The sequence below is a fragment of the Pelodiscus sinensis genome, chromosome 4 (genome assembly GCF_052426305.1).
Source record: "Pelodiscus sinensis isolate ZL-2025 chromosome 4, ASM5242630v1, whole genome shotgun sequence".
Classification (NCBI taxonomy): domain Eukaryota; kingdom Metazoa; phylum Chordata; order Testudines; family Trionychidae; genus Pelodiscus; species Pelodiscus sinensis.
In genome coordinates this window covers 101,336,378-101,359,388 of record NC_143055.1, presented here as the reverse complement: position 1 = coordinate 101,359,388, position 23,011 = coordinate 101,336,378, and the positions used below count along the sequence as shown (strand labels likewise).

The 23,011-nt window shown below is 42.3% G+C and overlaps 1 protein-coding gene across 2 annotated transcripts in view; it reads right to left on the bottom strand.

Moving 5' to 3' along the window:
• The window catches only part of PRSS12 (serine protease 12), a 76,432-nt gene extending 53,777 nt beyond the window's left edge, over positions 1-22,655 (bottom strand). The window contains exons 1-4 of one of the 2 annotated variants that reach the window (XM_014579665.4): positions 22,094-22,655; positions 9,926-10,064; positions 5,807-5,991; positions 1,428-1,572 (exon numbers count right to left, since the gene is read on the bottom strand). In XM_014579665.4, the coding sequence (XP_014435151.3) occupies positions 1,428-1,572; positions 5,807-5,991; positions 9,926-10,064; positions 22,094-22,481 (857 nt within the window). In that variant the 5' untranslated portion in view covers positions 22,482-22,655. The remainder of the gene's footprint in view (positions 1-1,427; positions 1,573-5,806; positions 5,992-9,925; positions 10,065-22,093) is intronic. The other variant, XM_006112611.5, reaches the window with a different exon arrangement.
• Positions 22,656-23,011: the final 356 nt, after the last annotated feature.

The window sequence follows — 23,011 nt, the reverse complement described above, 5'->3', positions numbered from 1 at the left end:
TCCTGACATCGAACCGTTGATCACTACCCGCTGGGCCCGGCCTTCTAGCCATCTTTCTATCCATCTTACCGTCCATTTATCCAATCCTAAGTGGAGCACTTTGCATTTGTCCTTATTAAACTTCATCCTGTCTTCCTCAGACCATTTCTCTAGTTTGTCCAGATAATTTTGAATTTTGACCCTATCCTCCAAAGCACTTGCACCCAGCTTGATATCATCTGCAAACTTAATAAGCGTAGTCTCTATGCCAATATCTAAATCGTTGATGAAGATATTGAACAGAACCAGTCCCAAAACTGACCCTGCGAAACCCCACTTGTTATGCCTTTCCAGCATGTTTGTGAACCATCAATAACTACACTCTGAGAATGGTTATTCAGCCAGTTATGCACCCACTTTATAGTAGCCCCATTTAGGTTGTATTTTCCTAGTTTATTGATAAAAAGGTCATGTGTGACCGTATCAAATGCTTCACTAAAATCTAGGTATACCACCGCTTCTCCCTTATCCCTACAGGACTTGTTATCCTATCAAGGACAGCTATCAGATTGTTTGACATGCTTTGTTCTTTACGAATCTATGCTGGCTGTTACCTATCACCTTACTATCTTCCAGATGTTTGCAGATGAATTCCTTAATTACTTGCTCCATTATCTTCCCTGGCACAGAAGTTAAACTGTCTGGTCTATAGTTTCCTGGGTTGTTCTTATTTCCTGGGCTTTTTTTTTTTATAGGTGGGCACTATATTTGCTCTTTTGCAGTCTTCTGGAATGTCTCCTGACTTCCATGACTTTTCAAAGATAATAGCTCGGATACCTCCTCTATCAGCTCCTTGAGTATTCTAGGATGCATTGCATCAGGCACTGGTGACTTGAAGACATCTAATTTTTCTAAGTAATTTTTAACTTGATCTTTTTTTATTTTAATTTCTAAACATAGCCCATTTCCACTAGCATTCACTGTGTTAGGCATCTCGTCACCATCAATCCTCTTGGTGAAAACAGAAACAAAAAAGTCATTCAGCACCTCTGCCATTTGCAAGTTTTCTGTTATTTTGCTTCTCCCTCTTCACTGAGCAATGGGCCCACCCTGTCCTTGGTCAATTACATTACATTGTTGTACATTTTTTTTAAACATTAACAAAACTTTTTTCTTAATCCAATAACTGGAAATGACTGCACTGTTTTTTATGACATTTTCTGAAGAAAATCTTCATCCCAAAACAGCTTCTTATAATGAAAAATTTCAGCTTGGCCTGCTTAAGTTTGGTTAAATTATAAGCAAGTGAAAACAGGGTAGTATGTTGGAAAATGTCAGGCCCATTTTACTACAAGCATTAATAAATGTGTCAGCTATAATTCTATAATTCTGGTGACTTTAGCTTTCCTACTTGGTTATGAGCAAAGTGTATTTAAAAAAAAACTAACCCAAGGCCAAGCTGCCTACACACAACTTCAGCATCTGCATCATCCCACTGGTCATCACAGACAGTCCCCCATTGGCCAGTGTGGTAGACTTCCACTCTTCCTTCATGAGCATTGCTCCCACCAGCCAGGCGGATTGGAATAAAGGCTGCATTTAAACACAAAACAGGAGATGGTGATTTATTTCCCCCAATTTTCCTCAAAACTATACACAAATGGAGAGAGCTCAGGTTTGCCTGGCTTTTGTCAAGTATTATGCAACATCTTAACTAAATGACAATCCTGAAATTGAACTGGTTAGAAAGTTTGTCAGGCCACCTTCTGGAAATGCGTAGGCATGTGAATATTACACTGATGAGTAGCCCCATAAAAATCACCCCAGTGAAGTTATGCAAGTGCCTAAGTGTTTCAGAATTTTAAGGTGACATGGACAAATGCTGCCCTCAGTGAAGATGGTGGGGGGGGGGGGGGTTGCACCAAAGTATGTGAAGGCAGCTTTTGCTCCACAGAGTTTTGATCACATAGGCTGAAAGAAACCCTGGCTTCTCTGACGTCAATGGGAAAGCTCCCACTGATACACAGTGGGGCCAGGATTTCACCCAGAATGTCTTCTGGCACGGATCCCAGTCTGTACCACAGAGTGACTTTTCATTAACTGTCTGGATTATTTTAACTGAGGATAGTTTTTCCCCTGACATAACTTCTCTCTGCAAAGAGCTTTCCTTGTTGCTCAAATTGGGGGCACAAGGTCCCCTCATGCTGTGACTCCTGCACAGTTTTCCTTTCAACAGCTTCATACAGTATGAAACTATTATGATGGAAATGATACAAAGTTATACAATGCACTTGAACTGTTTTGGTTTAATTTTTTAAAGATTACATCAGTATCCAATGTCTGGATGACTAAAGTGTGACTTAGTTCAATGTGCACCCTTCAGCAAATTTACTTAGTGTTATCTTTCCAGTTATTTGCTGCTAAATGTAAACATTTTGGAATTTCTAAAGGCTCCTCTGACCATTTCACCAGCCATGAAATCTGACGATTTTTCTGATGAAGTTTACATTGAAAGGCTAGATGGGGAACAAGTTGAAAAGGAAGAAGGATGTATATAGAGTGAAATGAGGCTACAGGATCCATACAGTCTTTTATGGATAGCAGCTCCCATTACAAAAAAAAATACACACAGACTTGATCAGTTAGGCTAAGGCTACACTGTAGCCTTCTTCTGGAAAAGCTTATGCAAATGAAGCGTGGCGTGGAATATTGCCACACTTCATTTGTATAATTAATTAGCAGCTGCTTTTGCACAGAAAGGAACTGTGTAGACGGCTCCTTTTTGCACAAAAAACCCTCTTGCGCAAGAGCCGTTCTTCCTCCTTTTTTCAGGAAGAACGGCTCTTGCACAAGAGAGGGCTTTTGTGCAAAAAGAAGCCATCTACACAGCTCTTTTTTGTGCAAAAGCCTCTTGTGCAAAAGTAGCTGCTAATTAATTATGCAAATGAAGCGTGGCAATATTCCACACCGCGTTTCATTTGCATAAGCTTTTCCGGAAGGCTAAAGTGTTGCCGTAGCCCTGACGTGCTCTGCTTAGAAAAATCCTAGCAAAAAGATGCAAGTGTGGTGGCTGAATGTCATCTCTTTCCATTGGAAAGTAATTCCTTCTCATTAGGGTGGTAGGAGGTGTCAGACATATTGCAGAAGGCTCATTCTGGGGTTGCTGACATTGTTCCTTACTTGCCCTGGAAATAACATGCTAGAAACTCCACTCTGAATTGCACTAGATGTAAACTTCACAACAAAGGATTCAATCCAACACTGACATCACTGGAGTTATATCTACATCTACATTGTGAATATTTGACAAAAACAGTGGGATTGTAAATACTCTTTAATGACATTTCTACATCTGTACTTCATGCATACATAAAACATCACTATTTTAATGCACTTCCTGGGGGGAGGGGAAGAACAGAGGAAGGGAAGAATCTCAAAAACTTAAACTGTACCTACTTGTATAGTGTTTTCTGGTTTGCGCAAATAATAAGACTCAAATGTTTGGCTTCTGGCTGACCTATTTCTGCTAGCCACTATTTGCTAAGGCATTAACTTTCACTTGGACACTTGTGTACCTGATTTGCAGGCACAGTCAAGTAGTTAAATATTCAAGAGTCCTAAATTATATCATAGTTATTTGAGGCCACCTTCCGTAGGTAAAAAAAAGAAAGGCCCAATGAAAGCAAGGCTCAAAACTTGGCCCTAATTGTGCTTAATCCAATTGCTTAAATGCTAGATATAACCTTCCTCTTATGGAAATTATTTCTCCTCAGATATATAACAGTTAACTTTAATTTAGTGGAATTAGGATTAAGGGGAAAATATTTAAATTGTACAAAAAATAAATATTTTTAAATGAGGCACATAATACTTACAGATCCCAAACACATTCACTCTGATAGCAAAAGTAAAGAATTCTGTATATTATGTACTCTAGGAGTTAAATCTGGATCCTATGCAAGTCAATGGCAGAACTCCCATTTGGCCTTCAGTATTGCTGTTTTCTTTTTTTCTGTGGTCCACATCTGAAGAAGTGGGTTATGCCAACAAAAGCTCATGATACTAATATATATATATTAGATGGGGGGGAGGGTTGTTTGTTTGTTCGTTTTTGCGTAGTCTCTAAGGTGCTACAGGATCACTCATTTTTTAAGTTTTTTTTCCTGTAGTCCAGTTTGTTTTCTAAATTAACTGGACTACCGCCCCTGTTTCCTGTCAAACTGTGAAGCTAAGTATGATCAAAACAACTTGATCACTTACTCTTTGGACGTTTTAAATACAGGCAGTCCCCGACTTACGCGGATCCGACTTATGTCGGATCCGCACTTACGAACGGGGCTTTCTCGCCCCGGAGCTCACAGGCAGCGGTCAGCCACCTCGAGCTCCGGGGCAAGAAAAGGTGCTCCCGGTACCCCTGGTCTGCTGGGGACCGTCCCCAGCAGACCAGGGGCATCGAGAGCAAATCCGCAGCAGCGGCGGGTTCCCGCGCTTCTGAGGCTTTGCTCTGGCAAAGCCTCAGAAGCGCGGGAACCCGCCGCTGCTGCGGGTTCGCTCGCGGTGTCCCTGGTCTGCTGGGGACCGTCTCCAGCAAACCAGGGGCACCGGGGGCAAAGTGGTCCGGCGCCAGAGCAAAGCCTCAGAGGCGAGGCACCCCCCCCCCCCCCCGCCGCTTTGCTCCCTATATCCCTGGTCTGCTGGGGGGGGGGCGCAGCTAGTGTGCCCCCTCCCCAGCAGACCAGGCTTTTGTTGTGGACCCTGGGGCAGAGCAGCTGGGGTGCTGCCAGTTGGTCCCGCAGCGCCGCTCTGGGCACTACTGGACCAACCCGGCAGCACCCCAACTGCTCTGCCCCAGGCGTCCTGATTCAGCCGCTGCTGGTCAGTTTCAGCTGAATCAGGACTCCTGGGGCAGAGCAGCTGGGGTGCTGCTGGGTTGGTCCAGTAGCGCCGAGGAGCAGTGCTACTAGAGCAACCCAGCAGCACCCCAGCTGCTCTGCCCCAGACGTCCCCAAGTCAGCCGTTGCTGAAACTGACCAGCGCTGACTACAGGAAGCCCGAGGCACAGTTGCTCTGCCCCAGGCTTCCTGGAATCAGCTGCTGATCAGTTTCAGCAGCAGCTGACTTGGGGTTCTTAAGTTGAATCTGTATGTAAGTCAGAACTGGCGGTCAGTTTCAGCAGCGGCTGAATCGGGACGCCAGTTCCGACTTACATACAGATTCAACATAAGAACAAACCTACAGTCCCTATCTTGTACGTAACCCGGGGACTGCCTGTATCAGAATATCCCTCATAGAAACTTGAAAAAAATGTGTCCATTCTGGCATGGGCCATAAGGTCAGAGGGAGAGGAAAAGAAGGTACAGAGCCTAAAAATTCCTTATAATCCTTTGCAGGGACCTTCAACAATCACAGCTTTAATCTAGTGCCACTGGGCTAGGCTCCTGAATGGGGGTAAAGTGAAAATGAAATCATGGCCTCAATACCCTTCATGGTTCCCAGGGGAGCTGCTGTACACTGCACTGTTTCCAAGAGTGACAAGCTCACTCCAGCAGCTGCAATTGCCTTTAGACTCTTTTCCCCTCTACTTTGGAGGAATTCTGGCTAGTTTCAAACAGAATTCCCTCTGGAATGTCCACTGCTACATAACTGATCCTTACTCATAACCTATGTTTTAAAGGAACAATGTGACTTTTAAAAAGTGAATGATCCTATGCAATATATTTTATTTCAGATCTTTTCTTGGAAGATAAAATTACAGTAAGATGTTTAATGTAATCTCATACATTATGACTGTTCAAATCAGACAAAAAGTTAATAAAAAATTATATACTTTTACCATGGGAAAGGCTACATGTGACAGCCGCTGCCATTTTTTGAGGACATGTTCCACCTTTCCAGATGTTTTTTTCACACAGCAGTATATTTTCTTCATCACCATGGCAATGTACATCACTCCAATAAACAGGGATAAGACCCAGTCCAGAAAATGGTGCATGCTTTGCTGTACCACTTTTGCTGAGGAGGAAAAACATTAGCATTGGATATTAGGAAAAATAGTTGCAAAATATTTGTTTGAGATGCCTACTCACAAATACATGCAGTGAAGTGCAAGTCCTGGAGCATAGAGAAAAAGTCTTGCTTGGCAAGAAAAAGTTGCAAGGCAGAATCCTTGTCTGCAGATAGTCGGGATGTTCATGTATTTGGGCCCTCACTACTAATACAGGATAGGAAGAGGAATACCAAATGTAGCCTTTTTTCTCACTGCAGTAAGATGGTTTGGTACAGTGGAGCCATAGTGCACATAGACCAATTGGGTCTGCATGGCCTCTAACCCAATCACATTCCCCTCTTCCATATTCTGAGTGGCAGAGACCAACCACAGAGATCTCTCCCATAGGCCACAAAAGGCAGTTTCCCTACATGAGACCTCTAGTGCTCTTATTCCACCACTTAGATAACACAGGTTTAAGTGTATGTCTACACTGCAGCTGGGAGCAACCCTGCAAGGCTAAGTAGACAGACTTGCACTAGCTCAGCTTGAACTAATATTCTAAAATAAGCAGGGGGACACTGAGGGTAGCCGCTTGAGCTCAGGCTCGCTTCCAGCTGCAGTGTAAACATATCCAAAGCTGCTTCTGTCCCTTATGTACCTCTACAGGATGCCCAGGATTTGTTCCATGGAGTGCCATAACTAGGTATTTTTGTACCTGGGACAAAATATTATGTGCCCCTTCTCCTTAGGTTAGCACACATCACATGCTTTACTTTTGCAGCTTATTATTTTTACTTATTGCATTTTTGCGCCCTGGTTATGATGCACCCAGGGCAAGCGCCCCACTTGCCCTGCCCTTGTTACAGCACTGGTCCCATAAGTAAATGAACTTTGCAAATGAGGAAAAAGCAGACAGTGTAAGGTCAGAGGATCAAATTTATGGAGGTGCTGGGCACCTGAAGAACACCCAGACCACTTACATACGGCCCAAAGTTTGTGCCATGACAACATAAGCATGCATACTTTTCCACTCTTAGTTGCATGAATTCCTATTTTTAGTCAGTTTTGTTTAAGTGCTTCTGTCACCAACACTAAACTTTTCTTGCTGATAAAGAGCCTATGCAAACAAAGTACAGTACCCAGAGTGCTGAAGGTAAGAACAAGTTAAAATGAAAACAGGATAAAGAAATACTGCACGTAGGCAGCTGAAACCATAAGCAAAATCACAGTCTCCAGATGGGCTGAACTTTTATCTCCTCTAAGCTGCATATTTTTATAAGTTGGCTTGGTGTATGCAGCTTAACAGTAGACATTCCAAAACAGCTTAGATTCAGATCTGACTGGCACTCTTAAAAGTAGAATAATCACCAGAAATGTCAGAGTGAAAATATTGCATGCTAACACCTAGAGCCAGTAGCAAACAAGGACTTTTGATGTACAGCTGAAACAATGCCATAAAGGCAATAAAGCCTCCATATTTTGGAGTTACTATGTATGGTAAACTGAAAGGGATGTTGAGATGATTCTAGTAATTTGATTGACTAATGCACACAGCATTGATTCTCTAGAAGCCTAAATTACATTATCCTCGGGGGGGAAATCCATACATTTATGACCATTTCTCTCTAACCCTTCATCTTACAGCAATTGCCATATCTGTATAGGTACTTCCTAGAGATAAATGACTGGCTAGGTTTAATGGAGCATAGTTCACATCTTCCTAGTGATAATTTATCCCCAGAAAATATTCTGAACACTATTACTTAATTAATCAAACCACTCGGAACTACTCAAGGCATCCTACTGAGTATGATATGATAGTTACCCTGCCTGTTAGATCCCATAATTTAGACAGTCATTCTCCTGTCTCTGTCAGATAACTTTACAGATAATGGCAGATTAAACATACATGTTCCCCTCCCTCAAATAAATTTGGAGTCTTGACAAAGCATTTTGTTTTCTATTTCCTGGAGACATCTGGTAGAATAGATCGTTTCTGATTAGGCAAATACAGAAATAATTGCTGCTTGCTAGGCCCAGATAGTCCTAAGGACAATGGGGTACTGAAATGTTAGCCTAATCGAGGACTTCTCAACCTGTGCAACATGACTAGAATTCTGTAAACATTCTCCATGAAAACCTGAAACCATGCAAAACTTGCTTAACATTTAAAGTCAGGATGGTGGAGCAGGCATACAGAGAACCTCGTCATGTGAAGCCCGGTGTAAAAATAATACACCAAAAATTAGTTACAACTCCCTTCCCAAAGCTTTTTTGGAACAGGTGTAAGGAATTACTATTGAAGTGACAGGCCATATGTCCCTGGAATCCAGCAATTTCCCAAATGTTAGGTCCTGTTTAAGAAACAGGTTTTTATTGGTTTTACAAAAAATTGCTCTGTGGCCTCATTTATACCGCTAAAGCTCCACTGACTTCAGTGGAACTTCTGATTTATCTCATGTACAGTGAAGTCAGAATTAAACCCCATATTTCTTTCCTCCAGTGTATATTTATTCCTCTGATGAGTCTAGAGACCTGAAGGACTTACTGACCAGATGAGCCTGTTAAATCTGCAAGGTTGTTGTGAATATCATATCTATGTATCAAGGATCTCCCCACATCTTAACAACCTCCCTCAGACTTCCCAATGAGCTGCCTCCTTCAGACAAGTCCTCAAGCCATCCCTTCTTTGCATGGAAGATCTGTAAGGTAGCAGAAAAGACGACAAGGGGACTGCTTGACACTTTTCTCTCACTGTCCCATGCACGGCTCTCCAGTGCCATTGGAAACAGTACTTGCATGTTCTAACCTTTCATTTTCAATGTCCCAGTTTTCAGTCTGAAAACCTGATTACCATCTTTGCCTCTAATTCTCTTCAGATGCCAAAGCAATTTACAAACCATGTGTTGATTCTCACAGCAAATCCTTTGAAGTTAGGGATGTTAAAATGTGTTTAATTAAGTAATCATGTAACCACTAAAAACGTCAGTAGTTACACAGTTACATGCCAGGGACAGGTGGTTCCTGCCTGCCACCTCATGTTGCTGCCTCTGTATCAGAGGTAGTAACATTGGGGTGGGAGGGCTGCGTGTAACCATGCACATTAACTGATGAGCCTAGGCTTATCGGTTAACTGTGTGCATGGTTACACTTTCACAACTCTATCTGAAGCATTAAAAGAATTTGGGGTAAGGATACTGAGGAGAACCAGTTTTAATATACAAGACAAAACTGGCATTTTTTACCTTGCCTCAGGCAGCAAAACTTTGGTGCATCTGAGGAGTAAGGGTTGTGAATAGGCCCACCGAGGAGGGGGAAGAGGAAGAAGGGGCAATTGCTGTTACTGAAACAGCAGCTGGAGCTTCAGGCCCTTTAAATCACTGCTGGAGTGCCATACAGGGTGTGTCTGAGGGATGGGAATAGTGGCACGGTCCTAGTGACGCTGAGGGCTGGCTACCATTAGCCTTGCCCCTTCCAGTGCAGGTCCCGCCTGTTCTGGGGCATGCCCCCCAATACACCCACACTAATTGCCTGCAGAAGCTGTCATCTCCTCTAGTTGTAAATGTCTGAATATTGGGTCATGGTAGAAAAGAGATTCAAACTTTGGCTTAATGTTATATTGTGGCATTGCTGCACACATCTTTATAGCACTGGACACATAGGTATAGATTCAACAGCAAAGTCTGCAACACAATATCCATTTCTTTCTGTGAAGATGTTACATGCAGATTATATGTACATATTCACAACTCTCTCACTAATAACTTTGCTAAGTAGGTACCACTTTTTCTGTCATTTACGTACTATATCAATTGAGAATGAAACTATCACTTAAGAGCAATACTTTTTTCTAGAATATCCTATTTATAATGAATTTTTAAAATACCTATCAAACCCAGAACTCTTAAAGATGACATTGAAATAAACTGGTAAATTTGATCTCCGACTAAAACTTACCCAAGCTCAAGCTGCCGACATATGACTGAGGCATCATTATTGTCCCAGTGACTACTGCAGATTGTTCCCCAAATTCCATTTAAATAAACTTCAACTGTACCTTCAAACTCATTTTTGCCACCTCGAAGTCGCACTGACCCTAGATAAAAGAGAATTGTAAATTCTTTAAATAAGATATTTGCTGTCACTGACTGAGTTAATTTGTGTTATTTGTAGGACATGTAGTCTCCGTTCACTCTATGATGAACCCTATTTCATGTATCATGCACTTGCTTCAAGTTTATTGAAGAGGTTGCTTCTAATTAGCACTCTCCAGTATCTTATAATTCGTTTCTGATGACTCACAAAAGGAGGTAACTGATTCCACACAATAATTTATTGAGGAAACATCTTGGTTCTATTACTGAAGCCAAAATATCAAAAATATGGGGAGAGAAAATATATGCACATATCAATATAAATGTGATGTCTTTACATGAATGTTTTTAACATAATCAACAATGTTACAAAAAGGAGACAAAATATTATACACAAGTGCTATATTTTTACCTTCCATCTGATTTAAAGTAATTATAAAACAATCTCATGGATTGCATAGCTTCTGCACTGACCCATATAATAGTATGCATGTCATGGATGCCAACAGTTTATTTCAGGCTAAAGAATGCTTTTGTATTTACTTGCCCTCAAACATATGATGTAGTTCTTACAAATTCATTATAGGCCTCTATCAAATCCCAAATAAAACAACCTAAAAATGTAACTATAACACACACAGTCCTTGCGTGTGGATCACCAAAATACATGTTAAGAACATAGAAAACAAAGTCAAGAAATGGAATAGGATTATAGTAGATACCACATTATTCTCTGTCCAGAAGTGTAAAAACTTCTTATAGCTACATGCAATTCAAGCACCAAATGTAAAACAATCATAATGATATTTGTTATTGTACAAAGGGAGAGCAAACAATGAATGGGCCATAAAAATGCTACTAATTTGACAAGATAATATATTGCACTTATTAAATACCATGGATAGGTACAGCATGAAATAGCAGGTGATCCACCTGCTTGTACTCTGTTCTATTTAATAGCATAAGATAGTCCCTCTTCCAATTGAAAATCTTTCTCTTTATTATAATGGCTAGGCTAAATTTTTGTTCCTTCCCTACAAATGTCACTGTAAGTCTATTTTGTTTTTAATTCTGTTCTCAAGAGTTAGAAAACCTTGACAGTAAAAGTAGTTCAAGTCCTTTACCCCAAATCTGGTGTATGCTCTCGTTTTGTTCATGATGTATGTTCACAGCATGTTATACAATAATATACTCAATTTTATAAGGTGATCTTTTTTACAGAATACATTATGTTATAAAAGGTTTAATTATAAAAATAGTATATAAAAGCACTGAAATAACAGTATTTTTAAGACTCTACATCTGGATAAATCAATAGTTTACTCTATAGCCTTCCCTTTCAGACACACAGATATAGCCAGCTACACACATTGGAATTTTATCATCTATTTCTGTTTTAGCTCCTATTTCCAAAACCCTTTTGGATAAACCATTATTTTAATCACAAGTCAACTGCAGACACAGCAATATTTAGAACAAAGTGATTCCAGACATGCAAAAAAAAAAAAAAAGCTTTAAATGTTGTTCTTAAAAAAATAAAATTATCTTTTTCCTTTCACAATTCTGTGAGACAGCCTCAGAGAGCAGTAAGAATATTTCCTGTGTAAATATTGCAAGACCTTTCTATTATCTGGATAAGTAAATACTCGAAGAGCAAAATCCTCCTTTTATGAACTACAAGGCAGATCTTGACTTAAGTAGTCAAGATTAACTCTGCAAACTGGAGAATTTTGCCCTAAAGCTTGACATCCTTTGCTTGTCTAACATTGCATAAAATAACAGTCAGGATAAAATTATCCAAATTGTATAAGTTCTCTACAAAAGTTTTATTTACAGGATGTCTGTTTGCACAATAAAGTGATACCGTACTTGCATGTACTTCATATGTATGTAATGCACCCTAAAGACGTGTGACTCATGTCATAATTATGTAGTGGATAAAATAAGTTAACCAATGAACTAAAACAACTTCCCCCAAAGTTTACTTAACATGTTGCAGTATTCTGGCAGCTGCTACTCTAAATTTGACTCCCTGGATTTATATGGTTTTAAAATATCCATATGACAAAATGTGATACGTAATTTATATAGGACGCAATAGAGCTAACTTTAAAAAAACACATTAATCTTTTAAACCTTTTTGAGAGTCTGGCTGTTTTTTCTATAGATAAAACACTCTTGATTTTGTAATAGGCGTGGTCTCCTCATATAAGATATATGATGTATCACAATAGAACAAGAAATTACATTTATCAATACTTGTATATGTTCATAACATATTGGTAATTAGCTATTCATTAATATACCCTTATAGAGAATAAATGGTCCATGCTAATGTATTTTCCAGAGCGTAACTGATTCTGTGCATGCATGTAGGCCGCCATCCAGCTTCTGCTAAGTCAATGGGAAAATATCTGACATTATTCCAAAATAACATAGTCTGCATCTACACTACAGTAGTTATTTCAACATAATGTTGAAATAATATTGAGATGGAGGACTTCTTACTCTGACTACTGTAACCCTCATTTTATGAGGAGTAAGGAAAGTCAGAGGAAGAGTGCTCTAACTTGGACTTCCTGCTGTGTAGACAGCACCAACAGCTGAAATAAGCTATTTCGACTTAAGCTACGCAATTGATGTGTGGTGTAGATGTGCCCTTAATTACAAGAAAATAATTTAAAAGGACATCACCTTAAGAATCATGTATTGTAAACCTAAACCTCAACAAAATGTTACTGGGAGTACCTTAAAAGAAAATGAAAATGTAAAAGTTCAACTTACTTTTCTCTCTCCTGGATTTTTTGGGGTTTTTTTTTTTTTTTTGGTCAATTTTCATCTTGAAAATTTAACAAGTCAATTTCACTTTTACAGTTTCAATTTCAGACAAGCTGTTATGCTTAGAACAGAAAACACAGAAAATCCTGCACAAGCCTCCATGTCTGCTTTGGGTCCTGCCATGAGGACAGGGGACTGGACTCGATGACCTCTCAAGGTCCCTTCCAGTTCTAGTATTCTATGATTTTAATCTGTTACCTCCTGAGCTTGTATGGAAAGAACTGAAAATGTCATAATGTGCTGGTCAAGATATGTATGAAGGGATTATAACATTCTCTCTTCTTTAGCATGCACAGAAGTGAAGAACCAGCAGGCGTTAAAATCTATTCCTTCCTCCCCTCCCCCAAACTACTCATTCTTTCACCAAGGGAGAGGGCTTGTGGCCTTACAGAAAAGAAAGAGAGAGATACAGCTTTCTAACTAAGGGTTCATATGCCCAGATCTAACCTTCGTCTTCCCTCGGCATTATAAAGCAAGATGCTCCCTAGAGCAAGGCTGCCATAGAAGCCAGGCTCATTTACTGTTTCCCTAGCAGTTGTGCATTATCCCATCTCTGGAGGGGATACAGGGTCTGGAGTAGAGTTACCTCTGGTAAAGCAACATTACCTCATGTGTGAATTTCTGCCTAAAATGCTGGTTTAGTGGAAGAGAAGAATTAATTTTAAAATGGTGATTAAAAAAAGTCATGGAATTTTCAACAAATCAAAAAAATAATAAAAAAACAACCAGCACTGAAGGAAGCAACCAACTACAGCTTGTCTCTGCTACCACCATATCCCATTGTACACACCCTCTCAGAATCCACTGAGTCCTGACCATCACCTTGAGCTTTCCAGAAGGGAGGAACACACTGGAGCTTCTGCTTCTCCCTTCTATTCTCCCTGCTTCATCTGAAACTAGTAGTTTCAAAGAATACAAATATTTCTTTTATCCTTTCTATGAAAATGGTACGTGAAAGACCACCACATCTCTAACAAGCTTGTTTCATACAAAACTATTTGGATTAATAGCTGTAGATGCAGATATAACTAAAAAGTAAAAGTGGAAACAGAATTAGATGAAGATGTAAATGCCCTGTGGTTATAGAGTCAAGTGTTCTCATCAGAATCTGTTTCACTTACTTAAAAGTAAGTTTCTGTCTTTGTTGATTGCAAAGAAAATATTGAAAAAGTGACCTGAACCTAACTAATACAATGAGGTCTCCCAGGTCTATAGGTTCCTGGAGACAATGCTGTAAAAGGTGCATCCCAACTGACTGTTGTCAAGACTCACTGTTCTAAGGAGCACAATCAACACTACCCCAGTACAGGACTCTGTGGTACGAGAAGAATACTGCAAGTTTGCTCTTTCCCTAAGGTAGTTTGATGCCCTGCTTCTCTCTACAGTACAGTGGTCCACTACTGTCATCCAATATGCTCTCAATGGAAGAAAGACCTTGTTGCTAATCTTGGGAGGAAGAAGTAGGGGGCTCTGCCTGTCTGGGAAACAGGAAAGCTCCATGACATGGGGATAAGGCACAAGGGCAGGGCTACTGAGTAAGGTAGAAGGTGGTGACCTAGTCTGCCTTAATTGAGTCCAGAATGGAAGAAAGAGGACTAGAAAATCACATATACAGAACTATAAACTCTTAACAGAAACTCCCTTTTTCTTCTATATGATTTATTTTACTGAGGAAAAACATTTGCATTGTGTTTCTCAATCAGTTTCACCCAAGGTTATTGACAGTTAATGTGTTTATAAACAGTTTGGCAATTTTAGTTGCTCTAGGATCTGCCCTGAGTCAGATGGGTTTCATAACTGGTGCTATCTTCTAAACCAAGTTGGGTTTGCTTCTAACAGCAAGTAAGTTTATCTGCTTGGCTGTTGCTGAGACTTGCTCTGCAACACCTGCCACACAGGCTCAGGATAAGACACAGAGAAAAAACTTTCAGCCAACTTTTAATTAGCACTAAAGAACAGATGGTCTTCATGTTTCTTGCAGCTTGTAAACAGTACGGCTGTACCACTTACCTCTCTTGTTAATTTGCTCCTAAATCAAGATTCTAGGTGTCTATATTCTACATCTCACCAAAAACAAGTATCAGTATAGATTAATGTGAATAAAATGAGATGAGGATCACTTCCATTTGCTTATGTGCAAATTTTACAACACGTGTTCATGGTGTTAGCTAAAGGTGTGTCAGCATTTCCTTTATAGACTACTATGTTCAAAGGTTTGTAACTTGGATGTAAATCTATTTTTGAGAAGCAGGAGAGAGGCTAGTTAGTGCAGTTCAGTCCTTAATTAGGAAAGGCCCAATTTTGCAAATCCGAGATTATTCTGTCTTTGCTGAATTACTGTAGGGGCTGACAATTACGAACAAGGATAAGACCATCAAACTCATTTTCAATTTGGTTCTGACAATTGTTCCAAGACAGGGTGGCCAACAAACTTTGCTGAGCCATGGGCAAGGTGGTGGTGGGGGCAGTCCCTGAGCCCCCAGAGGTGGTGGTAATGCCTTGGGCAGGAGGGGCGGAGCTGGGGGCTAGCCTCCCCAAACCAAACCTTCAACACCATCCAGGACTCTGGCAGCGATTTAAAGAGCCTCAGTTCCAGTTCTTGCTGCTGTACAGGGGGCGGCTGAGAGCCCTGGGCCCTTTTAAATCACTGGGCCACAGCTTAAATCACTGGGCTGCAGAGCAGCTGCCTCCTTTACACACACACACCCACCCCCGGCAGCAGCGATGAAAGGCTACTGCAATGACTTTCCATGGCACTACCCACTCCAAAATTTGACTTTAAAACAGTGGTCACCAAACAGTAGACCGGGATCAACTGGTAGATCCTGGAGCCTCTGACAGGTGATCCTGACTGGTTTGGCCAAAAGGCTCTCAAGTGCCTGCATTTCAGCTGCCCCTCCCTGCACTGCCACACTTCCTGCCCTTTGCCTTGGAGCTGTCCCTCCCTGGGAGCCTCCTGCTTGCGGTACAGAGCAGGAAAGGGAGAGTCTTTTTGTTGTGCTGGATGTGCTGGATCCTGCAGTGTGCCTGATATAATATCTGCTGAGTTGGAAAGACTCCTATTGACTATAGTGGGTACTGGATCAGGTTTTGCTTCCATTTAGCCAATGCTATTGATACCTCATTTTCATAAGCATTAAACTCCGTCTAACATGATGATCTAATCCAAGAAGTTTACTCTTGGGGGAAAAATGGATATTGTGCACACATGAGAACTACTTTTTCAAGAACAAGCAAGAGATTTTAGTAGGCAGTTTTACTGCACATTCAGGGATCTTTGAGACAGAAGGATTCCTAAATACTGCATGTATTGGTTGCAAAAGTTCCTTGGAATATTACAGTTCATCATGTCAATGATCAATGGCTTTAGACTCCTTTAAAAATAAATTGAAATGATAGGCATATAATGGAGCTGCAATTATCTAACTAATTAGGTAGTCAGGGGATAATGTAGAACTGTAACAAGAATGACTCCAGAGAAGTTGTTTCTGTCTCAGAGAGAAATATGACTTCTGGATATAATTTTTAACCCATGCTACTTTTTTAGTTTCACAGTTTTTTAGGCTTTCACATTACAAGGAGGTAGAATAGGATAATCAGAAAGGGCTTTATCCTGCTCTCACACATATATACAATAGGGCTACGTCTACACTGGCCCCTTTTCCGGAAGGGGCATGTAAATTTCACCAGTCGTCGTAGGGAAATCCGCGGGGGATTTAAATATCCCCCGCGGCATTTAAATAAAAATGTCCGCCGCTTTTTTCCGGCTTTTAAAAAAGCCGGAAAAGAGCGTCTACACTGGCCCCGATCCTCCGGAAAAAGTGCCCTTTTCCGGAGGGTCTTATTCCTACTTCAAAGTGTAGACGCTCTTTTCCGGCTTTTTTAAAAGCCGGAAAAAAGCGGCAGACATTTTTATTTAAATGCCGCGGGGGATATTTAAATCCCCCGCGGATTTCCCTACGACGACTGGTGAAATTTACATGCCCCTTCCGGAAAAGGGGCCAGTGTAGACGTAGCCTAGTAGTAACTCAACTGGCTGTAATGAAGTTACCCTATACAAGTTTCATAGATTAGAAGAAAATCAAGCCCTGAAAGTCAATTTATTTCCAACTCTACCACTAACTTATTCACTCTTAAGTAAGTCACTCAACCTCTGTGACTTGTTTTTCCCATTGGTAAAACGGAAAAGAACACTTTCCTCTGAGATTCTCAAATGAAAGACATTTACAACAGTTTTATGTTAGAATCATAGAACACTAGAATTGGAAAGGACCTCGAGAAGTCATTGAATCCAGTCCCCCTGCCCTCACGGCAGCACCCAATACTGTCTAGACCATCCCAAGAGATGGTCAATATCTCAAGAGATAGTGATTCCACAATCTCCCTAGGCAACTTATTCCAGTGTTTAACTACCCGAAGGCTACGTCTACACTGGCATGATTTTCCGTTAAAAGCATTTTCAGAAAAGCACGTCTAAATTGGCAGGATGCTTTTCCGCAAAAGCACTTTTTCCGGAAAAGCGTCCGTGGCCAATCTAGACGCGGTTTTCCGCAAAAAAGCCCCGATCGCCATTTTCGTGATCGGGGCTTTTTTGCGGAAAACAGTACTGTGCTGTCTACACTGGCCCTTTTGCGCAAAAGTCTTTCAGAAAAAGATTTTTGCCCGAACGGGAGCAGCATAGTATTTCCAGAAAAGCACTGACAATCTTACATGATATCGTCAGTGCTTTTCCGGAAATTCAAGTGGCCAGTGTAGACAGCTGGCAAGTTTTTCCGCAAAAGCAGATGATTTTGCGGAAAAACTTGCCATCTAGACACAGCCTTACAGTTAGGAAGTTTTTCCTAATGTCCAACATAAACCTCTCTTGCTGCAGTTTAAGCCCATTGCTTCTTGTCCTATCATCGGAGGCCAAGGAGAAAAAAAAAATTTCTCTCCTCCTTGTGACACCCTTTTAGATACCTAAAACATTACAACATTAACATTGTTTATACTAGCATTTTCATACTAAGTATTCTGACAGAATAGGATTGTAGACATTTGTTTTAATCCATGGTTTCCTTGGCTAATCATGAACAATTTTTGGCCAGGTTGCTTTCAAAAAGTAAGTAACATGCAAATGTCTATGAATTCAAAAAATAGGAAATGAAAAAAAAATTAAAATATAAAAACTGGAATTACAGGGATCAGACAAAGCACAATTTTAATGAGATTTTTCTGTTTGTTTTACTGATGTTAAAATATAAAGCAATTAAGTGCACACACACATGAAACAAAAGGTCTGTCTTATTAATGTTAAAGACAAGACAAATTTAGAGCCAGGAAAATCAATAAAGGCTTAACGCTTGCCATCATGTCTATTAATGCAGATGCCTAACAACTATGTAATGAACTTCCATAACACATGTAATATGAGTGATTGAGATTTATTTTGAACATCCTGCCTTTTCTTGGTGTAAATCTCATCTTTAACATAGCTGTATTATTTTTCATTTTACAAGAAGCTATTTATTTTGAGTCAGCATTATAATGGTCTTTAGAGAACTTGTTGCCATGTTCCATCAGACATATTCTGAACATACATTTTGATATTTCTTTGACAAAGGCTTTATACCCATGGTCCCCAACACGGTGCCCCGGGCGCCATGGCGCCCGCGGGGGCATTTCCATGCCCCCGCCAGGTGCTCGGGGCTGGCCTGGCACCAGGCGCATGGCAGGGGGAGCGCCGGCCCCGGGCGCGCGGCTATGGGGGGGGGCCGCCCCCCGGGCGCAAGTGTCCCCGCCCCCTGGCGCCCAGCGGGCGAACGGCCACGCCCTCTGGCGCCCGGCGGGAGAACGGCCACGCCCCCTGGCGCCCGACGACTTTGAAAGGTTGGGGACCACTGCTTTATACACTTGTCCCAGTGGAATCAATGGGTGTTTGCTATTAATTTTAAAAGGACCAGAGAACTATCTTTAGCTGGAAAGAGTTGGCTGCTATTTAGAGGCTATGTCCTCTGTCTTGACTGGTACACATTGAACCTCTCTAATCCAGCACACTCTGGTCCGGCAACATTCGTGTTCCAGCATGAATTTAGTTAGCCAGATGTGCACTTATCATATCTGTAGCTAAGTTTCCCCTAGTCCCATAGTTTGTTTACAGCCACCAGTCCCGGCTTTCAGTCTTCTGTGCTGTTATTTAGCTTTAATTTGCCCCTAAGGGTGTGTCTAGACTACAGGGTTTTTTTGAAAAAAGTGACCTTTTTTCGAAAAGGCTTCCCCTGCATTTACACTGCCGCCGCGTTCTTTCGATTTACTTTTTTCGACCACAGAAAACCTTGTTTTACAAGGAAGAACACCTTTTTTCGAAAGTGCTCTTTAGAAAAAAAGTGCTATGTAATGCAAACTGCTTTTTTGAACGAGAGCATCCAGACTGCCTGAGTGCTCTCTTTCAAAAACGCGGCTTGCTTTTTTGAAAGTACTAGTTGCAGTCTAGATGCTCTTTTTTGAGAGAGATTTGCAGTCTAGACATAGCCTAAATGTCTTCCAAAAGTACAGTAAGCAGTGGAAATGTTGCTAGACAACACTGACTTCCCGTGGTTAGGCAAATTCTCTGATTTGGCACCAATGAGGTACTGGACTAGAAATAGTCAACCTGAACTAGGACTTGCATTTCCTTTTTGCAAAGTGATAGCTTAAATCAACAAAGAAGCCAAGTTTAAACCAAATCCTGCAATCCTTTTAAGAGCATTCTCCTCTAATAAAACACCCATTGAACTTAAAAGGAGTTTTGCCATTGATCTAAATGGAAGCAGATTGGGTTTTTGTAGAATCTGACACATTAAAAGTTACTGAATCCACTTGACTCCATGCTCTATTATCTAGAGATTCATGACGACCATTGGGAATCAAATTGAAACATTTGGAAAAGAGCTATTTTTTTTAAATAGGCCGATATGCAAACCCTTCATCAAAATTAGGGCTGTATTATAACATATATTTTTTCTCCTAGTGTATAGTTATGTCTTCTCCACCGAATTCTCTTCTGACATTAGCTGCCTGATACTCTCCCCAAGGAAATATCTGTAACACAGAACCACTATCTTATTGTAGGAGTACAGAAAATTATGCTTGATATTGAACATAAATTTCAGATAGGCGGATGAAAAAAGTCCATTACTTTTATTAATGTATAAATAAGCAATGCAGCTGTTATTGTTCCACATACATTTTGCATAATGGATCATAGAAATAAATACAATTATCTCATAATTCATATCACCTTCTCTTTCTCATTCCCAGCTGCTCTCACACACACTGGAATTATTGTTGGAGAAAACCAATCTCAGTTACTTTGGTTTTGGGATCTGAAAGGGAAATCAATCCTTAAAGAAAAGCATAACAAAATCCTAATAAAATAAAATAAAAAAATATACTTCTGTGCCTACACTATAATTATGCAAATGATATATAAGGGAACTTGTACAACAGGCTAGCTACTTTTTTCTTTTATTTCTTCACAATAGTTTGAACTTATTTTGGAGGAAATGGATATAAACAGGAAAAAGATTAGTATGATCCCAGTGAGTCTCAAAGTGTGGTACTTTTGCAGGTGGGCTTGGGGCTTGACCACCTGCAGTGGGGAACCTGCACTGGCAGTCCAGGTCCATGTCTCTCTCCCCCTCCCCACCATGAAGTTGGAGTGCCAGCACTGGCTTCCCACTGCAGGGAGGATGAACCTCGTGGTCGATATCCAATTTGTGGAGAAGCAGCTCTGTATGCTACTGCTCCCCTCCACTGGCTGGAGGAACAGCAGCACAGAAAACACTTACCAGGAGGCTTTTCCTGCTTCTCCAATTGGTCGGAATCACAGCCAAGTGGGAGCACGGAGCCAGGTAAGCATCTCCCATCCTCCTCATGCCCAGACCCCCACCTACAACCCTCTCCTGCACCCTGCCTCTTGGCCAGACCCTGCACCCCATACCATCCTGCACCCATAAGTGACTGGCTGGTGGTTTGCAGAAAGGACTGCATTGTGTGGAGTGGACCATTGGCCAAAAAGTTTGAGAACCACTGATTCAGAATGAAATGTTTACGGCTATGGAAATAATTAAAGATCTGATTATCTATGTACAAATGTGACCACCCCTGGAATGCTACTGGATGTGGGGAAATTTATAACTGATCTGCTAAAATCCCTCCTCAATCAATGGGAGTTTTGTGAATAAATAAGAACATGCAATAAGGCCCTTTGAGTTACATGCATACAAGTTGTCTAGCAGCAGCATTAATCTGTGCACCCAATTTTTCCAAGATTTAAAAAATAAATTGAAAGAGAAGCGCTGCAAACTGCCTGATTAAAGCAATTCCTTTCTATTTTTCTTAGATTTCCAGAGAAGTGCATGAACATTACAAAAAAGAGATTATTGTAAATTGAATTAGTAGTATACTGGATATAACTTTTCAGTTCAAAGAGTATAAGAAATATATTACCAGAAGTAGGAACACAGAAGGACCTTTTTATGCTTCCAAACGAGTGTACAGATGTCTTAAAGGTAAAAACCGATCAGAGTATCGCTTATGTACCTGTCACTTTTGTAAGAGATTTTTTTTTTAATTTCCTCTGCCCTGAGCAGTCTGTTAGCAGGAAAATTGGTGTTAACCTCACCCACAGTAGGGTGAAAATGAAATACGGTTCAGCTTAGCTAAGACACACAAAAGGAAAGTCATGATCTACCTGTACAAAATTCCTTTCTAGTGAAATATGGCTCTGCCAAAACCGCCTTTACAGAAATGATCACTTGCACCCGTAGAAGCTTAGCAGTGTTACATTCGGTTACAGTATAGCCAGTGTGTTCCCAGGGAAAGGAGTTCAATACACGCCAAAGGCACCCAGTGCGGGCACACACCGACCCAGACAAAACACACACCAGCCCTCCAATGCACGCTCCTTTCGGCCGTCCACCCACTCGCGCATACCAACTAAACGGCCACGGCGGAGCCCACAAGCAGCTGTTACACGCATCGCTCCTTTCCCCCCTCCACTCGCACGGCACAGCAATCTCGACAAGCAAGCAATACACCCGGCTTGCACCCACACCCCCGCCGTGCGATCGATCCAGCCCTCTCCACCGGTATCCGGCTGAGCACAGGCTGGAGCCGCGGGTGCCTGCTGCTCCTGCTTTTGCAGCGCTCACACACACGCGCGCGCGCTCACCTTGTTTGCAGTCGCAGTAGCCCCAGTCCACCCTGCCCCGGCTGGTCCTGTAGAAGCACCAGGGTCTGCTCCTGCCGTCGGGGTTCCTGCAGAAGTTGTGCTGGCCCAGCAGCCCCCTGCCCTGGGGGGTCTTCTCCAGGAAAGCGGGCACCTCCGCCCAGGGCAGGCACTCGGCCCCGAACTCGGTCACGTTGACAAAGCGCCCCCCTGGCCCTTGGCCTCCAGGGCAGCCGGGGGGCGAGCGGGGCGGAGGGTGGGGATGCTGGCCAGGCGGGCGGCGCTGTCCGTGCGCGGGGGCAAAGGGAGGGTTCAGCGAGGCCGTGTCAGAGCTGCCCGCTGCGGGGCTCGTCCCTAGAATCAGCGCCACGAGCAGGCTGGGGAATGCCATGGTGCCAGTGCCGCCTCTCCCGGGCCATCTCCCCCTCGGAGCCGGTCCCAGTGTGAAGCGGGAGGGCGGGGCCGCTGCCTCGCTCTAATCCTGCCCCCACCTCCCGCGGCGCGCACACACCCTCCCCCCGGCCGGCTCGCGCCGGAGCAGCGGAGCGGAGAGAGGTGCCTGCCCCCAGAGCCGAGCCGCGGGGGGCAGCGGGCAGGGGCAGTGAATCGCTGCAACCTGCTTTGGCATCTCCCCGGGGTGCGGACCCTTAGGGCCCCCCCCACACACAAGCTCCCTCGCAGGACGGGGTAGCCTCACCCGCCTCAGGAGCCCCCGCCAGGCAACCGTGGGGGGCCAGTGCCGCTTCCTCCCGCCCGCTCCCCTGGGCGCCCCCCTTTGGAGGAGTCGGAGCATGGAAGGCAATAAGCAGCCTGGAGATGGGACTATCTCCCCCCTTCCCCATCCCCTCAGATGTAAGCGGTTTCCCTTACAAAGGCTTTACATTGCAGTTCGGTTAAATGATTTCCAGCATCCCTACGCTA